The sequence below is a fragment of the Spinacia oleracea genome, chromosome 6, assembly GCF_020520425.1.
Source record: "Spinacia oleracea cultivar Varoflay chromosome 6, BTI_SOV_V1, whole genome shotgun sequence".
NCBI classification, from domain to species: domain Eukaryota; kingdom Viridiplantae; phylum Streptophyta; class Magnoliopsida; order Caryophyllales; family Amaranthaceae; genus Spinacia; species Spinacia oleracea.
The window spans coordinates 89,495,988-89,516,427 of record NC_079492.1 but is presented as its reverse complement, the minus strand read 5'-3'; the positions used below and the strand labels follow the sequence as shown (position 1 = coordinate 89,516,427).

Genomic DNA, 20,440 nt, shown 5'->3' with positions numbered 1-20,440 from the left:
ACAAGTCTTTAGGACTCCAAGTGTCGTCCCTTCGTAGATAGTCCATAGCACGTCCAAATCCGCCTTAAGATTGACCAACTAGAATCGCCCTTAAGGCACTATAAATTTCGGCTAATAGGGCAAGTGTTTGTGGCTGATTTTTGCTTGAAAATCTTACCTTTGAATACTTCAATTCTCTATCTAAATATGTGACCCTAGGAACCTATTTATAGAGTTATGGAAAAGGACTTGGAATCCTATTAGGATACTAATTTATTTAATTATAATCCTACTAGGACTCTAATCAAATAAACTAAATCTTTTAAGATTAGATTTAATCATATGACGAATCCCGGTAGCCTTAGGATTCGAGTAACACTCTTCGAGTGATACGCTAGCACCGCACGCAGGCCTTACGGCCCACGCACAACGCCAACCCACTCGTCGCAGCCCATGCCGCAGCTCCGCGCGCGCCAAGGCCGTTGTTGGGCCTGGCCTTGCGCTGGGCCTGTCGTGGCTTGGCAGCGTGTGTTTGGGCGCTTGGGCTTGCTGGGCGTAGGCCTGGCTTCGTGCTGGGCCTTCGTCTAGCAAGTCTCGTCCGATGCCAATTCGTACGACGCGCTTCCGATTAAATTCCCGATTTCGGAATTTATTTCCGATACGAACAATATTTAATATTTACGATTCCGGAATTAATTTCCGTTTCAAACAAATATTTAATATTTCCGTTTCCGGAATTATTTTCCGATTCCGATAATATTTCCGATTTTGACAATATTTCCGTTTCCGGTAATATTTCCGATTCCGGCAATATTTCCATTTCCGATAATATTTTCCGATACGTACCATGTTTCCGTTTCCGGCAACATCTACGACTTGGATAATATTTACATTTCCGATACGATCCATATTTCCGTTTCCGGTAATATCATCGTTTCCGGAGTATTCATTTCTTGCCTTTGATGATCTCAGCTCCCACTGAAACCAAGATTCGTCGGTTCCGAATATCCATAGATGGAGTATTTAATTCCATTAAATACTTGATCCGTTTACGTACTATTTGTGTGACCCTACGGGTTCAGTCAAGAGTAAGCTGTGGATTAATATCATGAATTCCACTTGAACTGAAGCGGCCTCTAGTTAGGCATTCAGCTCACTTGATCTCATTGAATTATTAACTTGTTAATTAATACTGAACCGCATTTATTAGACTTAACATTAAATGCATATTTGGACCAAGGGCATTATTTTCTTCAGGGTGGTGCGGCGGTGTTTACTTGCGAAGCAAGAAGGGAAGCACGAAGCAAAAGGGAGAAAAGAAGGCACGAACGAGAGGGAGAGGAGGAAGTTCGCCGGCTGGTGCGAGCGTAGGACGCGGCGGCGCATCAACATGTGTGGTGGCTGGTACAACTGGGTGGTGGTGTGCGTGAGGGAGCAAGAAGCAGGAACTGAAGAGAAGAAAAAAAAAAACGTGAAGGAGAGTTTCACGTGAGTTTTGTGAGGTTGAGGAGGAGAGAGAATTAGTTGTGGGTAAAATTTGGGTTCAGTTGGTTTTGTTTACTTTGTGGGCTTTATTAATTGGGCTAAGATTAGGATTCTTTTTCCAATTTTAAAAGTGTTTGAGTTCATACCCGATTAGAAATACTTTTCCAAAACCAAAGTGTTTCTATGTTTCAAATTGTTTTCCAATTATGATTCTAAAAATTACTTTTGATTGCATAAATATTTTAAATATTTGGAATGTAATAAAATAAAATAAATATACATTAATTATATATTTATTACTAAAATTTGTAAATTCTATTTAATTATAAATAACTATACGTTAAAATATATTAATAAAATTTATAAATTTACGGGGGATTATATCGATAAGGTTGATTATTTTCCTAGTCATGTAGGGTTAATTTTTCATTTCGGTATAGTTTAGGTTGGGTTGGGTTCAAGTCTTTTCTAATCAGGTATAATTTCGGGTTGGGGTCTTAACGAGTCAGGTTTGAGCCAGACTTGTTTTTATTACTTTATTTCATTTAATTCTTCTTAATACCCGTGCCCGACCAAATGTAATTCTTAAATAAATACGGAGGGAGTAGTTAAATCAATGAAAAATCGGGTTTTCAACAAGTCGCGTAAAAACAGGTAACGAGTTGTCACAAGTTGGGGGTAAATAACAGGTTTCATCGGGTTATAATCGGTTTCGGGTTGACACCGGGTCGGGTGTTGAATTGGGTTCAGATCATTTTTCGGTAGGGCCAGTTGACTCAGTTATGTTATCTGTTATATTTCGATCGGGTGCCAGATTCGGGTTCGGGTTGAAATCGATCGTCGATTTTAGCGGGTTGGATACGGTCGGGTTACGGTTGTTCTATTTTAACAACATTTTGAATCTCGAATCGGATCCAATTTCTTAAAAATACAGGTCGATTCAGGTCGATTTCTCGAATCGGATCAATTTTTGACAGTTTTAATATATTGAAGATACTGCGCTCCTACTAGCACAAACTTTTTACCTTAATGGTGCAACAAACTAATTCAAGCCCTTTTAATGGGAAAACAAAAAAAGTCAAAAAACAATAAAAGAAGGGTAAAAAGATAGAGGGCCGTTTGTATCGAATCTCCATGGCCACAAAAAAAGATCAACGGCTGGAATCATCCAAATACAAACACCTTGTCTCTATCTTCAAACCCCCCACAACTTAACAATACAAAATCCAAACACGGCTTATCTCACGTGTCAATAGGTGGGTTCCACTCTATCCTACCTAGCATCCTAAACGGAGCTCAGTGAGTCAGAGACAGGCGGGAAGCCGTTTTGACTGTCAACGGGCAGCGGTTAGCTTCCCCTTTCCCCGTTTCGGGCAGCCTCCAGCCTACCTGCACGCCTTCACTCATTCCTTTCACTCTTTCTCCTCCCCTTTTCCCCATTTTCTCTATCATCTCTAGTGAGAGAAAGTCATATATTTAGGATTTCACTGTGTTAGATAGGGAGGAGAGAGAAAGTAATTTTTTTTGGTAGTGAGAGAAAGAAAAAGGTGTACAGAGCAAAAAGTTCTTGAAGTGTGAGATTATATTGAAAAGGAGAGAAAAGTTGTGGAAAAGTAGCTCAGACTAAATTAAACTCAGAATGTTGATTTTTGGGGGTTTAGTTTAGGCTCAAGAGATCAAGATTTCTTTCAATTTTTCTGTTTTTTTTTTTGAAGTTTTTTTACTTGGTTAACAAGGGTGGAATTGGGAATTTTTCTTCATTTGGGGTGTTAGGGTTTTTGAGCTTTTTTGTGAATTTAGAATGTTGGGTTTTTGGATCTGAGGTGAGGTGAAATATACAAAGCGTCATGTGGGTTGAGGTTTTAGCTTCTCTTTTGTATCTTTCCCTCGCATTCAAGTTCATTTCTGCAAATGTAGAAGGTATCTTATTATTATTATTTTGTTTTATTTCTGTCTTCTTCAGCTTAATATTTTCTGGGTAAGTTTAATTTCCGTCAAATTTGAAGAATTATGGTGCTATTTCATGGAATTTGTGCAATTTTTTGTGTTTACACAATTACATTAAAACTGTATTATGGTGTGGCGCTGTCACATACAAGAATTTTGTTTGTCGAGTAAGGGAATTTAGTTTGAATGTCATTTTAATTAATTGGTGCTTAAAGACCTGAAATTGACTTGCATCTCCATATTAATTTTATATGGGAATTGCTTTTGTTTGGGGGATAGTTGAAGTGGTCCCTCATTGAGCTTGTTGGGTAGTTGATGGTTTGTGACTTGTCAACATTGATACTAGAAAGCAAGCAAACACTTCTTGTTTAGATGATCATTGTCTAGCTGTTTTTGTTGCTCGCCGTGACTTCTCAGGGACCGAAAGCGACGAGTCCAATGTGGTATTACTTGTTATCTTTGTTCTGTTCCGAAGTACCTTGTTTCGACCATTGGACAAAGTGATACTACATGATACTTGAATAGCTATTTCTGACCTTTGGATTTGGTCCTGTGTTCGATTCTTTCAGCTTCGGTTGGTATTGTGTTGAGCTAAGGGTATCGGATAATCAAGGGTTCTTTAAAACCTCTGGATTGTCTATACACAACTTTGTGATTCCTATGTTGGCATGTATACCTGTATTTAGTTGTTTGTCGTGAATGCGGATGAAGGGTTTCACATTCTTTATGCAGATAGCCTAGTCAACAGGGTAATTGAGATCCGTATGTCAATTCCATCAAAATCATTAGAATATCTCTTTAAATGAAGTGGCAGTTTCGAAAGGAGAGGTTGTGGCTTGTGAGCGGTGGGGGGAGGGGGTTCACTTGGTTACTCATATCATCATTGAAATGGACTTGTTACCATCACTTGCTTTCTCTTCTCTTTTACTAGCTACTTCTTAATGATTCTTTTTAAAACTATCATCATTTAACTGAATCAGCTAACTCTATGTTGTTGAAATAGGAACCTCGACGTATTTTCTATACGTTTGGTGCGATTATTAATTGTGCTTTGCAGTCAATGTTCTGGTTCTTGTGTCGAAATTCTAACATCATATTACCTGAAAATATGAAGTGTATTTGTTGGATGGTATTCTGATGTTGTTGATTTCTCCAAGTATGAGGCTATGAGCTCGCTGCTTATTTTTCGTTGTCTCTTATTTGAACAGGGGATGCTCTTCATAGTTTGAGGAGCAACTTAAATGACCCTTATAATGTTTTGCAAAGCTGGGATCCCACCCTTGTGAATCCCTGTACATGGTTTCATGTCACTTGCAATCCTGATAACAGTGTAATTAGAGTGTAAGTACCACCTTACATGCTTTGTTATTCATGCATTTGCTATTGAAGTTTAATAACATATTAAAAGTTACTTACATTTTTTTTCTGCTTCTGTGCATTCTTAGAGATCTAGGAAATGCTGCATTGTCAGGTCAACTGGTGTCAGCTCTTGGGTCCCTTAAAAACCTTCAGTACTTGTAAGTTGTAACTAAACAAAAGTTTCTTCTTTTTGTTGTGAACTTCCTATCTGCTGATATAAGTTGCGTAAAACCTACCATGGAAAATTCCTTGACACTTGTATTTGTTTGGTCATTACATTATACATATTGTGACAACAGTGTTTGGGAATATTAGCTCTTACATATTGTGATTCAGATTGACATTTGTGGTAATATTTGCTCGTGGGGTTGTAAACAGAACCAAAAGTTTAGGACATGTTCGGTATCATTTTCCGTTTTGAGTTTTAAGTTCCTAAAAAGCTGAAAGGTTATTTCAGTTTTTGTGTTATATTTTTTCAAAACTGTTATAAAACACTTTTATTTTATTGTTGAAGAAGTACATAACAAGAAAATCTAGAATCGATATTTTTGTTGTTTCTCAAAAAAATATAATAATAACCCATTATTATCTCCTACCCCCTCCACTTTCTACCTTATCAGTTATCACATCAGCAGTTCCGCCATAGTCATATTACTCTAAACTCCATATTTCCCTTGCAATTTTTTTCATATCTCTTTATCATCAAATTAAAATAGTAATCTTAAAATGCAAAGAAGAAAGTTCCAGGTTATGGGGATTTATGAGCTAGAATTTTCTGACCCAGAAGATCATTTGACTGAAGAAGGGGAAATTCTCTCTCTCAAGGCTTTTTTGTTGGATTTGCAACAAGGCCAACAACAACTATAAAAAAAATACAATTCAACCAATTCAAGTCAATAAAATGGAAAAAATTAAAGAGCCTGTGGACAACTATTGCTTGTTTGCCGGTAATTTATTTTACCCACATTTGAAATTAAGCTTCTCTTTGTTATTTCGGAATTTGCGAGGGACTGAAGAATGAAAAACTCAGAGGAGATAGAAGAGGAGAGATAAGATAGAGAGGAGAGAGATGCGGTTTCCAAAACAGAAAATCGAAAACCACTTTTAGTGGTTTCGAGATTTTCGCTGCGGTTTTGGGATAAAAGTGTAATTTTGTTTTTAAATGATTTTTCGGAACGCGGTTCATGTTTATATTTTCAATAAAATAACGGAAACTAGGATACTGCAATAATACCGAACATAGCTTAGTGTCAACTTGGGTGGGTTATGACATCACATTCAAGTTGGAAACGTAGCTAGAATATAGAGAAAGCGTGGATAAAGAAATTTGAAGTATGCTGTCCATTCTTGCTTGTATTGACCTCACAGTCACACCAGGGTAAGGAAGGACCAAGGAGTGCAGTTTCAACTAGTGACTGTAATTTTGGTAAAGGGGTAAGGAAAGACTAAGGAGTGAAGTTTAAAATTTTAGCTTGTTGGAGGGGTTTATTCTATCAACTAAGGCAATGTTCAGTTCACCTCAAAAAAATAAGTTCCAGTGTATAAATAAAGATTTAATCAGCAAAGAATCAGTTCCAAACTTCTAATAAGTAAAAATCATTGCAATCACTAAAAATCAGTTATAACCAGTAGTGATATACAATAAATAACACTCAAATCAGTAAAAATCAGTTTTAATAAGTAATCTCATGCAATAAATAACACTACGAATCAGTAAAAACCACTTTCAATACAACAACAACAAACAACAACAACAACAAAGCCTTAGTCCCAAAATGATTTGGGGTAGGCTAACATGAATCGTCGTAGGAGATCATCATTGTCACCAATCAAACAAAAAAGGAGCAAGAAGTAATAAGAAAAACAAGGAAGAGAAAGTGGATTTAATGAAAGTAAGATAAGAGAAAAATGTATATATATATTATAGAAGAAATATTGTAAGAGATAATAAAAAATAAGTAAAGTTTAAAATAAATGAATAAGTAAAATAAGTATATTTCAAAATAGCATGTAAATTAAAAAAAATAAAAATTAAAAGAATTTTAAAAATAAAATAAAAATAAAAATAAGAATAAAAAATAAAATAAAAATAGAAAGAAACAAAAACATGAAAACTGTATAAATCAACTGAAGTCATCAATGTATATTCTCTCCTTCTACTCTGTCCTATCCAACGCCATATTTTCCTCAATCCCAAGAAAGCTCATATCGTGCTCAATCACCTTCCTCCAAGTTTTCTTAGGTCTTCCCCTACCCCTTGCAATTCTATCACTTTGCCACCCTTCTATCCTCCTAACCGGGGCATCACTTTGTCTTCTGCTCACATGTCCAAACCATCTTAAACGATTTTTCATCATCTTAAACTCAATCGGTGCAACCCCTACTTTCTTCCTAATAATCTAAATAAAGTAAAAAATTAGTTTCAATCAGTAATGTTCTGTTTTGGTCAGTAATGTTCAGTTTTAATCAGTAAATAGTTCAATAAAATCAGGTGAACTGGGTCTAAATAGTTCAATAAAAATCAGGTAAACTGGGTCTAAATAGTTCAATAAAAATCAGGTAAACTGGGTCTAAACAACGTGTTGTGGCACTAACAAGCTGGCTGGTAATATTATACATGGTTGACCTCAAACTTATAGAAGCCTTTAGAGGGTGGGTGGGGGGTGGGGGGGGGGGGTAATATAAAATTATAAATGCTACGTCACTATTTCCCAAGTCTTTATACTGCTATTATAGCTCAAGATTTTATGACAAGTCTATTCTTGGTATGATGGTATAAGCGTGGTTTTGGAATTGAGATGTTAACTCTCCTATGCAATGTCAATGGTTCAATAGGCACTTTCTGCATCTGGGACTAAAGAGAACGTAGATTCACAAGCAAGACGATAGGGTGAACGCCCAACAAGTGCCTAAAATATAAAATCGTAAATACTGTGGGTATTTGTGATAGCCATTGTGAGTACTTCAAAGTGAACCTTTTATAATGGTAAATATCATTGGTTCTGTTACTTCTGTAAAAGGAAACAAAAAGATATAATTGCACAGTTCTCAAAGGATAGATAATTAAATAAATGTAAAATTCTAAGAGCTGTGAAATAAAACCCTGGCCTGACTCACAGGTTAATGATTGAAAGAATCATTCTTTAAGATCTAGAATGAAATGGACCTTTGCACTCAAGCCAACCATTCCTTAGCATGAGTCTCTGCACATTCGGGTGCACCATTTAAAGAATGGACAATAATCCAGGAGTTGATATGTGCTGTTGGGTGGAAAAACATTAGTCACAGAAGCAACTCATCATTTCTTGATGACTAGATGCTTGGAGTCCAAATGTTGCAAAATCAGCGTGAATGCATGTCTGATGAAGGGATTGTTTTCCAACCCTTCTCCCCAAGGAAAATGACGAGGTAAAAAGAACAAAGGTTTAAACTAATGAACCTGCATACATGCATAGAATAATTAAAACAATCTTGTGCAGCGACTGGCGACATGTCCTTCTAATATTTTTGGGATTAAGCCATCAGTGAAAAACTCATGGGCTATACCGGCTATATGTCAGAATCTCAAGTTACCTTTGGAAATTTTTGCATAGGTTCTAGAAATATCATGAATGTTCATAGAGCTTCAGCAATGGGCCTTTTCTATTCTCATAAATAGAGACAGGAAGCTGCCTGGAGAGATTGTCTTATCTTCCAATTTAGGCTGTAGGAATTACGGAAAGGGGTCTCGGGTGTAGTTGAATACTTGCATACATCTTGTCATTCTTGAGCTTGCTTTGACAGGAATTTTAACGAGTACACCTATAATTTTGATCAGCAAATCCAAATATTGTTATTTATTGGTTCTTGGAAATGGAACTTTCATCATATGCTGTTAGGTTTTTCTTTTTTGTAATGAGATTACATGTACTTAGTAGTGTATTTCTTTATTGACAGGGAACTGTACAGTAACAATATCAGTGGGCCAATACCTAGTGAGCTGGGTAATCTGACAAATTTGGTCAGTTTGGATCTCTATTTAAATAGTTTCAGCGGTCCAATTCCTGAGTCTTTGGGCAAGCTATCAAAGTTGCGCTTTCTGTATGTATACTAATCCCTTGCTCAGTTAAAATTTATACCAGGATATACATTTATGTTAAATTTTTTCACTTTACTCTTTACTTCTTTTTCTTTTGGTAGTTGCATACTTGCATCTCAGTGTACCTGCATAACTGTGTTGCTGTTAGCCTGTTACTTGTTATGCATGGCCTTATGTAGTCCTATGTTATCCTTGGGCTAGAAATTATTGTCATTCAGCAAGGCTTCCGCAGTTGTTGCCTTGTTGATTATGGCTGTCAATGCTGAATCATTGGCTGAGACACCTTATTAGTCTAGAGGGTGAAAGAAGTCATCAGCTGAATTTTTTGTAGTATTTCTGTTAATGTTATCAAAGAGGTGTCCTAGTTTCAATAAGATTTAATGATGGTTTAGATAAGTGTGATGACAAATACCTTTTCTAATGAGATGATGTGCGGTTGGAGGTCTCAGCAGTGGTTCTCTGACCTTGTGTTTGCTGTCTCTTTAACCCTATTCTCTGCTTTCTCTCCTTGTTACTTTCTCTTGCGCTGGGTCATATCAAGGTTCTAGTTTAGATGAACTCGGCCATCGAATCCCTTGTTCTTAAAATAATTTTCACATCTCTTTGTTAATTTTTTTTTTCCCTTAGCAAGTAGATGGTTGAAAGGATAGGAGAGAAGGGGGGGGGGGGGGGGGGGAGACAAGGAAACCAATTATTGCTGATTTTTATGATCTCGCCTATGATGGCATCATATGTCGCAAGTAGATGGTTGAAAGGATAGGAGAGAGGAGGGGGGGGGGGGGGTAGACTAGGAAACCAATCATTGTTGATTCTTATGATCTCGCCTATGGTGGCGTCATATGTCTGAAGGACTGGAGATGAGTGAGGTTTATGAAGGTGGGGTGTTAAATGGATGGGTTTTTTTTTTTCTTTAGCTGGGGATAATAAAATAAAACTAAAGAATTACTCCTTCCACACTGTCCTCCTTTCCAAGTTGGTACTTTCAGATTTTTTGACAACATCATCAATTTGTCTTTTATGCGTTTAATGTGCTTCTCTTGTGAAGGCTATTCTAAGTAGCTATCTTCCACATTTCTTAATATGTGTGAAAGGTCAATGAGGGAAAACATGTTGCAAGGCTACAGTGTTTTTTCAAAACTGTTGCACTGAGCACATAATGAATAGCCCTTCCCTCGTTAAGGGTGCTAAACTGCTAATGGTCCCTTCCAAATGTATTGGTGTGAGTGAAATGCAAGCCAAGTTGCAGTCGTGGGCATATTCTTGTGTCTGTTTTAACTTCAAGGTTGTAAAGATACTTTTTTTTGAGGGAAAAGGTTGTGAAGATATAGGGAGGCTTGAAAGAGCCAAAATAAGGACCAGACATGTGTCTGAGAATTATCTAAAACGTGAGCTATATAAGTATTTTTCCATGCAAATTGACTGAGGCCGCCCTTTCCATGTTTTTAGTTTTGACATGAAAGAATGCAAGTGACTCAGGATGATGGATGCACCTAAATCGATTTTGCACTAATGAAACAGTATCGCTAATGAAGTTTGCATATTGGTTTTGAATTTTAAAGCATCAGATCTGTAAAATTGGAGTGCATCTGAAATTCTGAATTGATTTAAGAGATACCGGGTCCTAACATTTTTCCTTTATGTTTTTTGAAATTTATGTGCAAGGAAAGTCGGCTAAACAACAATAGTCTGACAGGACAGATTCCTATGTCCCTGACAAATATCACCTCATTGCAGGTTTTGTAAGTTTCTTCGTACTTTCTCGATCTTTTTAGTTTTCTTGTCCCTGTTACTTGTTTTATATGAAGTGTTAAGACATTGGTTCATTGTCTATAATCAGGGATCTATCAAACAATCGTCTTGCTGGAGCTGTTCCAGACAATGGTTCCTTTTCCTTGTTTACACCTATAAGGTTGGTGTGGATGTGAATATTTGTGGAGTATACATAAATATTGTTGGGCTTCTGACTTTTATTCTCTCTATAATTGCAGTTTTGCTAATAACTTAAATCTCTGTGGTCCTGTCACTGGGCGGCCATGTCCTGGATCCCCACCTTTTTCACCACCGCCTCCTTTCATACCACCACCACCAATAAATTCTCAAGGTAAATTCTTGATCTGAAACAACTACCCATTATCTTGTGATAGGTTTCCACTTTTGATTGATAGGCATCTCTTCTGCCTTGGTTATTTTGAAAGGGCTTATGCATCTTGACAGTAATATGTGGATCTAATATTGTTGGCAAATATGGATCTGACATTTTTTTGTTTTCATTAACTGTAGTTTTGAGATACCATTTCTTGCTACATTTAGGTTTGTGAATTGATGTCTGTTTTAGTGCTAATGCATAAAAACTCAGCTGTAACTGATGTGCTTCTCTTCTTGTGTGTGCTTCCACTTGTTTGGTTTCTGTTCTAAGTTTGCTATGGTGCATTATGCCTTGACTGATTCTTCATCAATTGGATTATATAGGTGGCGTCAGTACCACAGGAGCGATTGCTGGAGGAGTGGCTGCCGGTGCTGCTTTACTGTTTGCTGCCCCTGCTATATTATTTGCCTGGTGGCGGCGTAGGAAGCCCCAAGAATACTTCTTTGATGTGCCTGGTTAGTCTAGTCCCCAAAAATTTCAACCTTCGATTGGGGTGCACATTAACAATTACAAATCCCGATTACAACCACGCTTAGCCAGGGCAAGTAAGGGCTTCATTTTATTGATTTGATGCTATTATTGAATTGCATTTCCTTGAATCTTGCAGCCGAGGAGGATCCTGAAGTTCATCTGGGGCAGCTTAAAAGGTTCTCTTTACGAGAGCTGCAAGTTGCAACAGATAGTTTTAGTAACAAAAACATACTAGGGAGAGGAGGATTTGGTAAGGTGTACAAAGGACGTCTTGCTGATGGATCATTGGTTGCTGTAAAACGGCTGAAGGAAGAACGTACTCCTGGCGGTGAGCTGCAATTTCAAACAGAAGTGGAGATGATCAGCATGGCTGTGCATCGAAATTTGCTCAGACTGCGTGGATTTTGCATGACACCAACAGAGCGGCTGCTTGTTTACCCTTACATGGCTAACGGGAGTGTTGCTTCCTGTTTACGAGGTAAAGAAATCTGGTTTGTGGGACCTGTTTCTTTCAATTTAGAATAAAAACAAACAATGATCTTTTATGTGATCTGACCATAGCACTGATATATACTTGGTTTCATGGGTCAGAGCGTCCACCAAACGAACCACCACTGGAGTGGGCAGCTCGCAAAAGAATAGCTTTAGGATCTGCTAGAGGACTGTCGTATTTGCATGACCATTGTGATCCGAAGATCATTCATCGAGATGTAAAAGCTGCCAATATATTATTGGATGAGGAGTTTGAAGCTGTTGTTGGTGACTTTGGTCTGGCTAGGCTAATGGACTACAAGGACACTCATGTGACAACAGCTGTTCGTGGCACCATAGGACATATAGCTCCTGAATACCTATCTACTGGAAAGTCTTCAGAAAAAACAGATGTTTTTGGGTATGGTATAATGCTTCTTGAGTTGATCACTGGACAGAGGGCTTTCGATCTTGCTAGACTTGCTAACGATGATGATGTCATGTTGCTCGATTGGGTATGCCACTTGGAACTTTTGGGTACAATTTAATTAAACCTTTTATCTCCAACACTTGTTATAATTTGAGTAAATGATGATAATCCCAGGTGAAAGGACTACTTAAAGAAAAGAAATTAGAAATGCTTGTGGATCCAGACCTTCAAACGAATTACATAGAGGGAGAAGTTGAACAGCTTATACAAGTTGCACTTCTTTGCTCGCAAGGCAACCCAATGGATCGACCAAAAATGTCAGAAGTAGTAAGGATGCTTGAAGGTGATGGGTTGGCGGAGAGGTGGGACGAATGGCAGAAGGTGGAAGTTCTTCGACAAGAGGTGGATTTGGCTCCTCACTCTAACTCTGATTGGATTGTTGATTCTACTGACAATCTACATGCAGTCGAATTATCTGGTCCTAGATGAATTTCATTTAATCCTTTTTTTTTAAAATTATATTTATTATTATCTCTTTCATCATCTTTAGTCTTGTTCTTGTAACTGGTAAAAGTCACCCCTTGAGTGCCTCTTTTTTGGGCTTAATATTTATTTATTTGTGTATACGGACAATGAACATGGATTGGAAGGCAACTTCTCTACAAGTTATGCGACTAATTTTTGACCCATCTGACACAAGTGAAGTGGTACTCGATCCAGTTGTATCAACTACTGTTTGTATTAGAACTTGCAGAATCAACACACAACACAGGAGATTTATCCTTCATCGCCTACCATCAGGCTCAGGCTTAGAACTACTTTTATTAAGAGAAAAGAAGTTAGAGAGAGAAAGCTCTATGTTTACAAACTCACAATTATAACCGAATGATCTTAGCTTAGCAATTGGACTACTGAAACTATTTATACTAGTACATGTAATAAGGTAATTGATGACCCCTGCATCACAGTAGTATATGCTATGTGCTCAACTTAAATCGGTGTGTTCAATACCTCCCCTCAAGCTAGGCATAGATGAAATCGTGCCTAGGTTGGACAATAAGTGGCTGAACTGAGTTGAAGGGAGTAGGGATGGCGCCAAGGAAAAAGGTTTCGGAGCACGAAACAAAACAGCTGTAAGGAGCAAAGTGGATGGTAAATTCACATCAAAAACCTAATGTGCAGCAGGAAGGTGTACGACAGCTAAAATACTTGGAAAACCCAAATAAGAAGCGCCCGTCAAGATCGGAAACTAGATGTGGGTGTCAAGATGTAATCAAGTTCAAGTGGGATCCAAGTACCGACTCTTGCTTCGTGAGAGACTTTGTTGGGCTCCATGATCATGAGCTTGTCTCCCCAGATTATGTTTAATTTAAAAGGTATTTTATCAGATCAAGTCGTTGTGTTGTTACCTTAATTCTTCTTAGTAACTGCCTTGTACAGCCAGTGTTTGTTATTTGGACAGTCCATTTGTAATTATATGGTTTCTCAACTAAGAAATATTTTAGGCTCTTACTGTATTTTCTCTAAATTGGTAAATTATATTGCAGAAGCCGTAGAAATCTTTCAGATGCTGACAAGCTCCGTATCAAGGCATTGATCAATTCTGGGGTTTCTCCTACCGTGATAAGAGTGTTAGGTTATGATACATATGAACAACATAAATCATGCGGAAAAACCTATATGTCAGGATTCAAATTAATTGCACATAACCAATTAATATAGTTTAGAATGCATACTCTTTGTAGCGTGCCCTCCCTTGCTGCGCCCGAACCGAACAAGAACAAGTCTTTAGGACTCCAAGTGTCGTCCCTCCGTAGATAGTCCACAGCACGTCCGGATCCGCCTTAAGATTGACCAACTAGAATCGTCCTTAAGGTACTAGTAATATTCGGCTGTTATGGGGCAATTGTTTGGCTGATATTTTGCTTTCAAAAAGTCACTTTGAATACTTGAAACTTGTATATAAATTGTGAACCAGGGCCACATATTTATAGGGGTATGGATTGGAAATTGGAATCCTACTAGGAAACTAATTAGCTTAATTAGAATTTTATTAAAACTCTTATTAACTAATTTATCCATTAGGATTAGGAATTTAATCTTTAAACGAATCCCATTAGATTTTGGATTCGTATCGGACACAAACACACACACGAGCATGGCCCGCATGCGCGCATGCCATGCCCGCGCACAGCCCTTGCAGGCGCTCAGCCCACGCAAGCCTTGCGGCCCACGCGAGCCTCGCAGCCCATGCGAGCAGCCATGCTCGCAGCCCATTGCGCGCGCAGCCATGCTGGCAGCCTTGGCCTGCTGGGCCTGGCCTTGCGCTGGGCCTGGCGTGGCCTTGGTTGTCTTGTGTGGCGCGCTGGCTTGCTGGACGCGGGCCTGGCTTCGTGTTGGGCCTTCGTCTAGCAAGTCTCGTCCGATGCTAATTCGTACGACGCGCTTCCGATTAATTTCCCGATTCCGGAATTCATTTCCGATACGAACAATAGTTAACACTTCCGATTCCGGAATTAATTTCCGTTTCGAACAAATATTTAATATTTCCGTTTCCGGAATTATTTTCCGATTCCAATAATATTTCCGATTCCGACAATATTTCCGTTTCCGGCAATATTTCAGATTCCGGCAATATTTCTGTTTCCGGCAATATTTCCATTTCCGATAATATTTTCCGATACGTACCATGTTTCCGTTTCCGGCAACATCTACGACTTGGATAATATTTATATTTCCGATACGATCCACATTTCCTTTTCCGACAATATCATCGTTTCCGGAGTATTCATTGTTTGCCTTTGACGATCTCAGCTCCCACTGAAACCAAGATCCGTCGATTCCGAATATCCATAGATGGAGTATTTAATGCCATTAAATACTTGATCCGTTTATGTACTTATTGTGTGACCCTACGGGTTCAGTCAAGAGTTAGCTGTGGATTAATATCATTAATGCCACTTGAACTGAAGCGGCCTCTAGCAAGGCATACAGTTCACTTGATCTCACTGAATTATTAACTTGTTAATTAATACTGAACCGCATTTATTAGACTTAACATTAAATGCATACTTGGACCAAGGACATTATTTCCTTCAGTCTCCCACTTGTCCTAGCTTGAAGGAAATAATTCCCTTGGTCCAAGTATGCATTTAATGATAAGTCTAATAAATGCGGTTCAGAATTAATTATACAAGTTAATAATTCAGTGAGATCAAGTGAACTGTATGCCTAGCTAGAGGCCGCTACAGTTCAAGTGGATTAATGATATTAATCCACCGCTTACTCTTGACTGAACCCGTAGGGTCACACAAATAGTACGTAAACGGATCAAGTATTTAATGGCATGGAATACTCTATCTAATTAATATTCGGAATCGACGGATCTTGGTTTCAGTGGGAGCTGAGATCGTCAAAGGCAAATAAATGAATACTCCGGAAACGATGATATTGCCGGAAACGGAAATATGGATCGTATCGGAAATATAAATATTATCCAAGTCGTAGATGTTGCCGGAAACGGAAACATGGTACATATCGGAAAATATTATCGGAAATGGAAATATTGCCGGAATCGGAAATATTGCCGGAAACGGAAATATTGTCAGAATCGGAAATATTATCGGAATCGGAAAATAATTCCGGAAACGGAAATATTAAATATTTGTTCGAGACGGAAATTAATTCCGGAATCGGAAATGTTAAATATTGTTCGTATCGGAAATGAATTCCGGAATCGGGAAATTAATCGGAAGCGCGTCGTACTAATTAGCATCGGACGAGCTTGCTAGACGAAGGCCCAGCACGAAGCCAGGCCCACGTCCAGCAAGGCAACCGCACGCCACAAACACGCCCAGCCCAAGGCTGCATCAGGACCACCGCAAGGCAGGCCCAACGCGCGCCAAAGGCTGCGGCAGCTCGTGGGCTTCGTGGCAATTGGGCTGCGTTGCTTGGGCTGTGCGCGCATGGCGCCTCTCGTGGGCTGCTGTGCGTGCGTGTGTGTTTGTGTTCACATACGAAACCTAAAGCGTATAGGATTCAATTGATGATTAAATTCCTAATCCTAAAAGATAAATTAATTAAATAAGAGTTCTACTAGGATTCTAATTTAATTATTTCGTATCCTAGTAGGATTCGATTACTTATTCCATGGCCTATAAATATGAGTTAAGGGCTCATAATTTACAACGAGTTTTCAAGTGTTCAAAGGTAAGAATTTGAGCAAAAATTCAGCCAAACACTTGCCCATATTAGCCGAATATTATTAGTACCTTAAGGGCGATTCTAGTTGGTCAATCTTAAGGCGGATCCGGACGTGCTGTGGACTTTCTACGGAGGGACGACACTTGGAGTCCTAAAGACTTGTTCTTGTTCGGTTCGGGCGCAGCAAGGGAGGGCACGCTACAAAGTGTATGCATCTAAATTATGCTGATTGTTATGTGGCAATTAATTTGGAATCCTTGCATTTATGGTTATTTCCGCATGATTTATATTCGTTTATATGTATCATAACCTAACAGTGGTATCACGAGCCTCTAATTAATTCCATATTAATTTCTTAACATGGTTAAATTTTACAAATTTGCAAAGAATTAAAAGGGGTGATTAATTTTCGTAATTGTTAATTAATTGCAAATTGCGTTTATTTAATTATATGTACACAGATTTTCGGCAGTTTCTTCGTTACTCAACGAAATCGAGTGATTTTTGTGTCAATTCCGCATGTAAAAGGCATTCTAAATTTTTGACAAAAAAAATGTTTTTCGGCCGAACCCAGAATTCCCAAATTCGAAGCCTAACTATGACTTTTCGGACGTTTTAGTTTTTCGAACGCAAAAGTTTGTAATTTTAAGATGTTAAATTGAATATTTGCGATTCTTGTTGTTAAATCTTGAATTTTTGATTGACCTACTGTATATGTTTAACAAATTTGAATGCCTAAGCTTGTTAATTAGACAACCTAATTTGTAATTGCAATTAATTTGTTGAAATTCGAATAATTTAGAATTTGATTTGATTTTCATAATTAATTAACGATTTAATTAGGTATCCATGATTAAAGACCACCATAAAAATTGTTGATTGATGATAAATTTTAAATTTTTATGACCTATATTTGAATCCATGATAATCGGAAATTAATTGATTAATAAATTTTCGATTTTTCGCCATAAAATTATGAAATTAATATGATTTATTAATTTGTCATTAATTTTTAAAATAAAAGTTTTAATTTTTATGGAAAACGCTCATAAATGTTGCACGCACAAAGCAATGGGCGCTACGTGTTACCCTTAAGGCCTTAAGGGATGTTGTATAGTGCGGGCATGCGACGACGAGCAAGGGAGCTCGTCGCCCGTACGGTACGAATGCAGCGAGCAACAAGCAAGGCGCGCGCGCAAGGCCCAACGCCTGGGCGTGTGTGCTGTGCGATGGGCGAGGGCGATGGGGCAAGGCACAAGCGAGAGAGCAAGACGCGTGTGGGCAGCGATGGGGCTGCGCCACAGCGCAACAAGCAGACGCGACGAGCAATGAGGCTGCGCGCAGTGTGGCCTGCGATGGCTGCGTGTGCGTGTGGCGCTGCTGCTCGTGCCTTGTGCAGCGATCAGTCGTGCGGGGCAAGGTAGCCTCGTGGCTCGATGTGGCTTGGGCGCAAGCCCAAGTGCCTCGTCTTGTTACGATTGATGCGTTTTAATTTTAATTTTAAATTTCAGTTCGGAAACGTTTTTTAATTAATTTTAAAATTCGTAATTAAAATTGTTTTCTCGGAATTTAATTTTGAATAATCTAATTTTTATAAATTTTATTTATACTAATTATTTTACTAAAATTAAAACGTTGAATTAATTTAAATTCATTTTAATTCAACTGAAAAATAAATTAAATGGATTCAATTATAAATTTATATGAGCTTTAAATTTTAATTAAATTTGTATGTTTCCGGTTAGACTAGGGAATACATTTTTATGTTTAAAATTAGTAAAGCATGTGAATTTATTGGTTTAAGTGGGAGCATTTTAGTCATAAACTCTTGATTAGGTCTACATTCCTTTAAGGTTAAACAACTTGATTAGAATTAATAAGGACTGAATAATTGGTAGATTATTGGTGCCTTGATTAATTGCTGCAAATATTTATGTGATGCATAACATGTTTTACTAACCAGCTATGTGGGCCATTCATGATAATGAATGGGTGAATGGTATATATTGTATATGTACTGTTTTGCAGGTTATTGAAAAGTGACTAGTATGGCCCAAATAGGATAGAAAATATGGTTTGCGTACCATTAATGTGAATGTAATATTGGTCTAAAGTACCAAATTTTATTGCTTTTAAATATGGTCTGCGTACCATCAAATAGTTGTAATTAGTTTAATTATAGCTGATCCAATTTGAAGAAAATGGCGCCTCCCATGGTGAAATTCAAGACGGAGTTTCCAATCCATTTTCCAAGACGGACTTTGAAGTTGAAGCTTCGAGATGAAGTCGGGCCATACTAGATCACATTTATATCTTATGCATGTTTTAAGTTATTTATTGCTTTAAATATGTCTTAATTATGCATGAGATTGTGGCTTGATTATGTTGCATGATTAAGGATTTTAGTTCACTTAAAATCTAACCAACATAGTAAGAGCCTTAAGTTCTAAACTTAAAAATTGAGTTAAAAGGTGCCATGCCAAAATAACACTTACTTGGATAACCTTTACATCAATCTTAGTAATAGTTTTCCGCCATAGCGAGGTGTTACTTATTGATTCTAAAGGGGTAAGGTACACAAATAATTGTGAGTACATGTTAGTTTTGGTGAAACTCAACGATATAAGTAAGGAGTCCTTTTATGTCGTGGCAAATGCGATAGGTTTACCTAATAAATTCTTAGACGTACCTATCAACCAAGAGTAGTTTCTAGACTATTAGCAAAGGCTTTGCTTACCTAAAACATTTTAGAATTGAGTCTAAATACATATATGCTTAATTCTTCAATGATTTAAGGATCTTGGAATCATTTTATTCACACCTGCCGGAACAATAAATTCGAATAAAATGCTAATGACTTGTTTAAATTGCATGATTGCTTTAATTTTCAAGTTATTACTCATGATAAATGTTTAGACTTTGCATGCTTCAATGTATGTTTTAATTATTGTTTATAATTAAATATCTTGCACTGCAGTAAATCCTTTTAGAAAGGTAACAGTAAATTTCCTCGATTGGTTGTGAATCCAAGAACGATTCACGGAATGAGAGAGAATGAGCAATTTAAAATGTACGTTTCTTTTAGCGACTTTTATGGTTGTTTTCGAATATCAATCGAATGGCAAACCAATTGGTGCTTGTAGATTCAAAATACAATGTAGTTTTGAGATCATAAAGCATTGAGTTTAAACGCTCAGCCTTACCAATGGTTAACAACCTAATATCTTTTATCCATTTAATTCTTGAATGAGTCTATTCCCTAGACATTCGAATAGATCGATGCTTAGAGAACTTTAGAAGCTTCTGGTAAGATCATCTAGTTGAAGCAAAATATTCAACATAAATAAAATGGTAAGAACTTTGTTGGAGTGACATTGGACATGTCTAAACAAAGTATAAAAGTCAACACTAGAGAATTCAATTCTTAAGGCTATTAGAAAGGGTACAAGAAATAGGAAAACAAGGAACAAATGAAAGGAATTTACGATTCCGTTTCTACCTATAAGTTTATGTTTAAAGAGAAGTGACCTAGCACTCAAACTTCCTTGGTATCATATACCGCTTGAGGTTCTTACTTCGGTAATAACTCAAACAATGGAAGCTAGACTACAATAATGGCCTACAAGTGGGAAATGAAGCATGGCAATGCTACATTAGTTGTATGGTCATCTGGTTTGTTTTAAGTCCTTTCAAAGGCTGGAACTTAATGGCTATTTTGTTCCATAATCAGCATACCTAAATTTCTGTTTTCAAACACAGAAAGACTAAAATTCAAGAAAAACAAAAACAATGTTTGTTTGTTTGTTTATTTGAATGAAATGGTCATTTACGGGTTGAGTCAATATGCTTGATTAAAACAAACAACTCTTTA

At 37.5% G+C, this 20,440-nt stretch overlaps 1 protein-coding gene across 2 annotated transcripts; it reads left to right on the top strand.

The window, feature by feature from the left end:
• Window positions 1–2,789: 2,789 nt before the first annotated feature.
• Window positions 2,790–13,055, top strand: LOC110787022 (somatic embryogenesis receptor kinase 2). 2 transcript variants are annotated; one of them, XM_021991602.2, is made up of 11 exons: window positions 2,790–3,384; window positions 4,620–4,752; window positions 4,857–4,928; window positions 8,707–8,850; window positions 10,516–10,587; window positions 10,686–10,757; window positions 10,837–10,949; window positions 11,318–11,449; window positions 11,602–11,943; window positions 12,057–12,451; window positions 12,541–13,055. In XM_021991602.2, exons 1-11 carry the CDS (start codon window positions 3,312–3,314, stop codon window positions 12,853–12,855), a joined length of 1,863 nt encoding a protein of 620 aa, XP_021847294.1. In that variant the 5' UTR covers window positions 2,790–3,311; the 3' UTR covers window positions 12,856–13,055. The 2 variants fall into 2 exon arrangements, with proteins under 2 accessions (XP_021847294.1, XP_056689929.1); XM_056833951.1 differs by lacking the exons at window positions 2,790–3,384; window positions 4,620–4,752; window positions 4,857–4,928 and having other exon boundaries at window positions 8,710–8,850; window positions 10,511–10,587.
• The last annotated feature ends 7,385 nt before the right edge of the window (window positions 13,056–20,440 follow it).

What these genes read in the sequence shown, in the direction of transcription:
- LOC110787022 (XM_021991602.2), top strand. Translation starts at nt 3,312, where the DNA reads ATGTGGGTTGAGGTTTTAGCTTCTCTTTTGTATCTTTCCCTCGCATTC. An exon ending in GATAACAGTGTAATTAGAGT is followed by an intron (nt 4,753 to 4,856) that starts GTAAGTACCACC and finishes GTGCATTCTTAG; the next exon opens with AGATCTAGGAAATGCTGCAT. An exon ending in ATCACCTCATTGCAGGTTTT is followed by an intron (nt 10,588 to 10,685) that starts GTAAGTTTCTTC and finishes GTCTATAATCAG; the next exon opens with GGATCTATCAAACAATCGTC.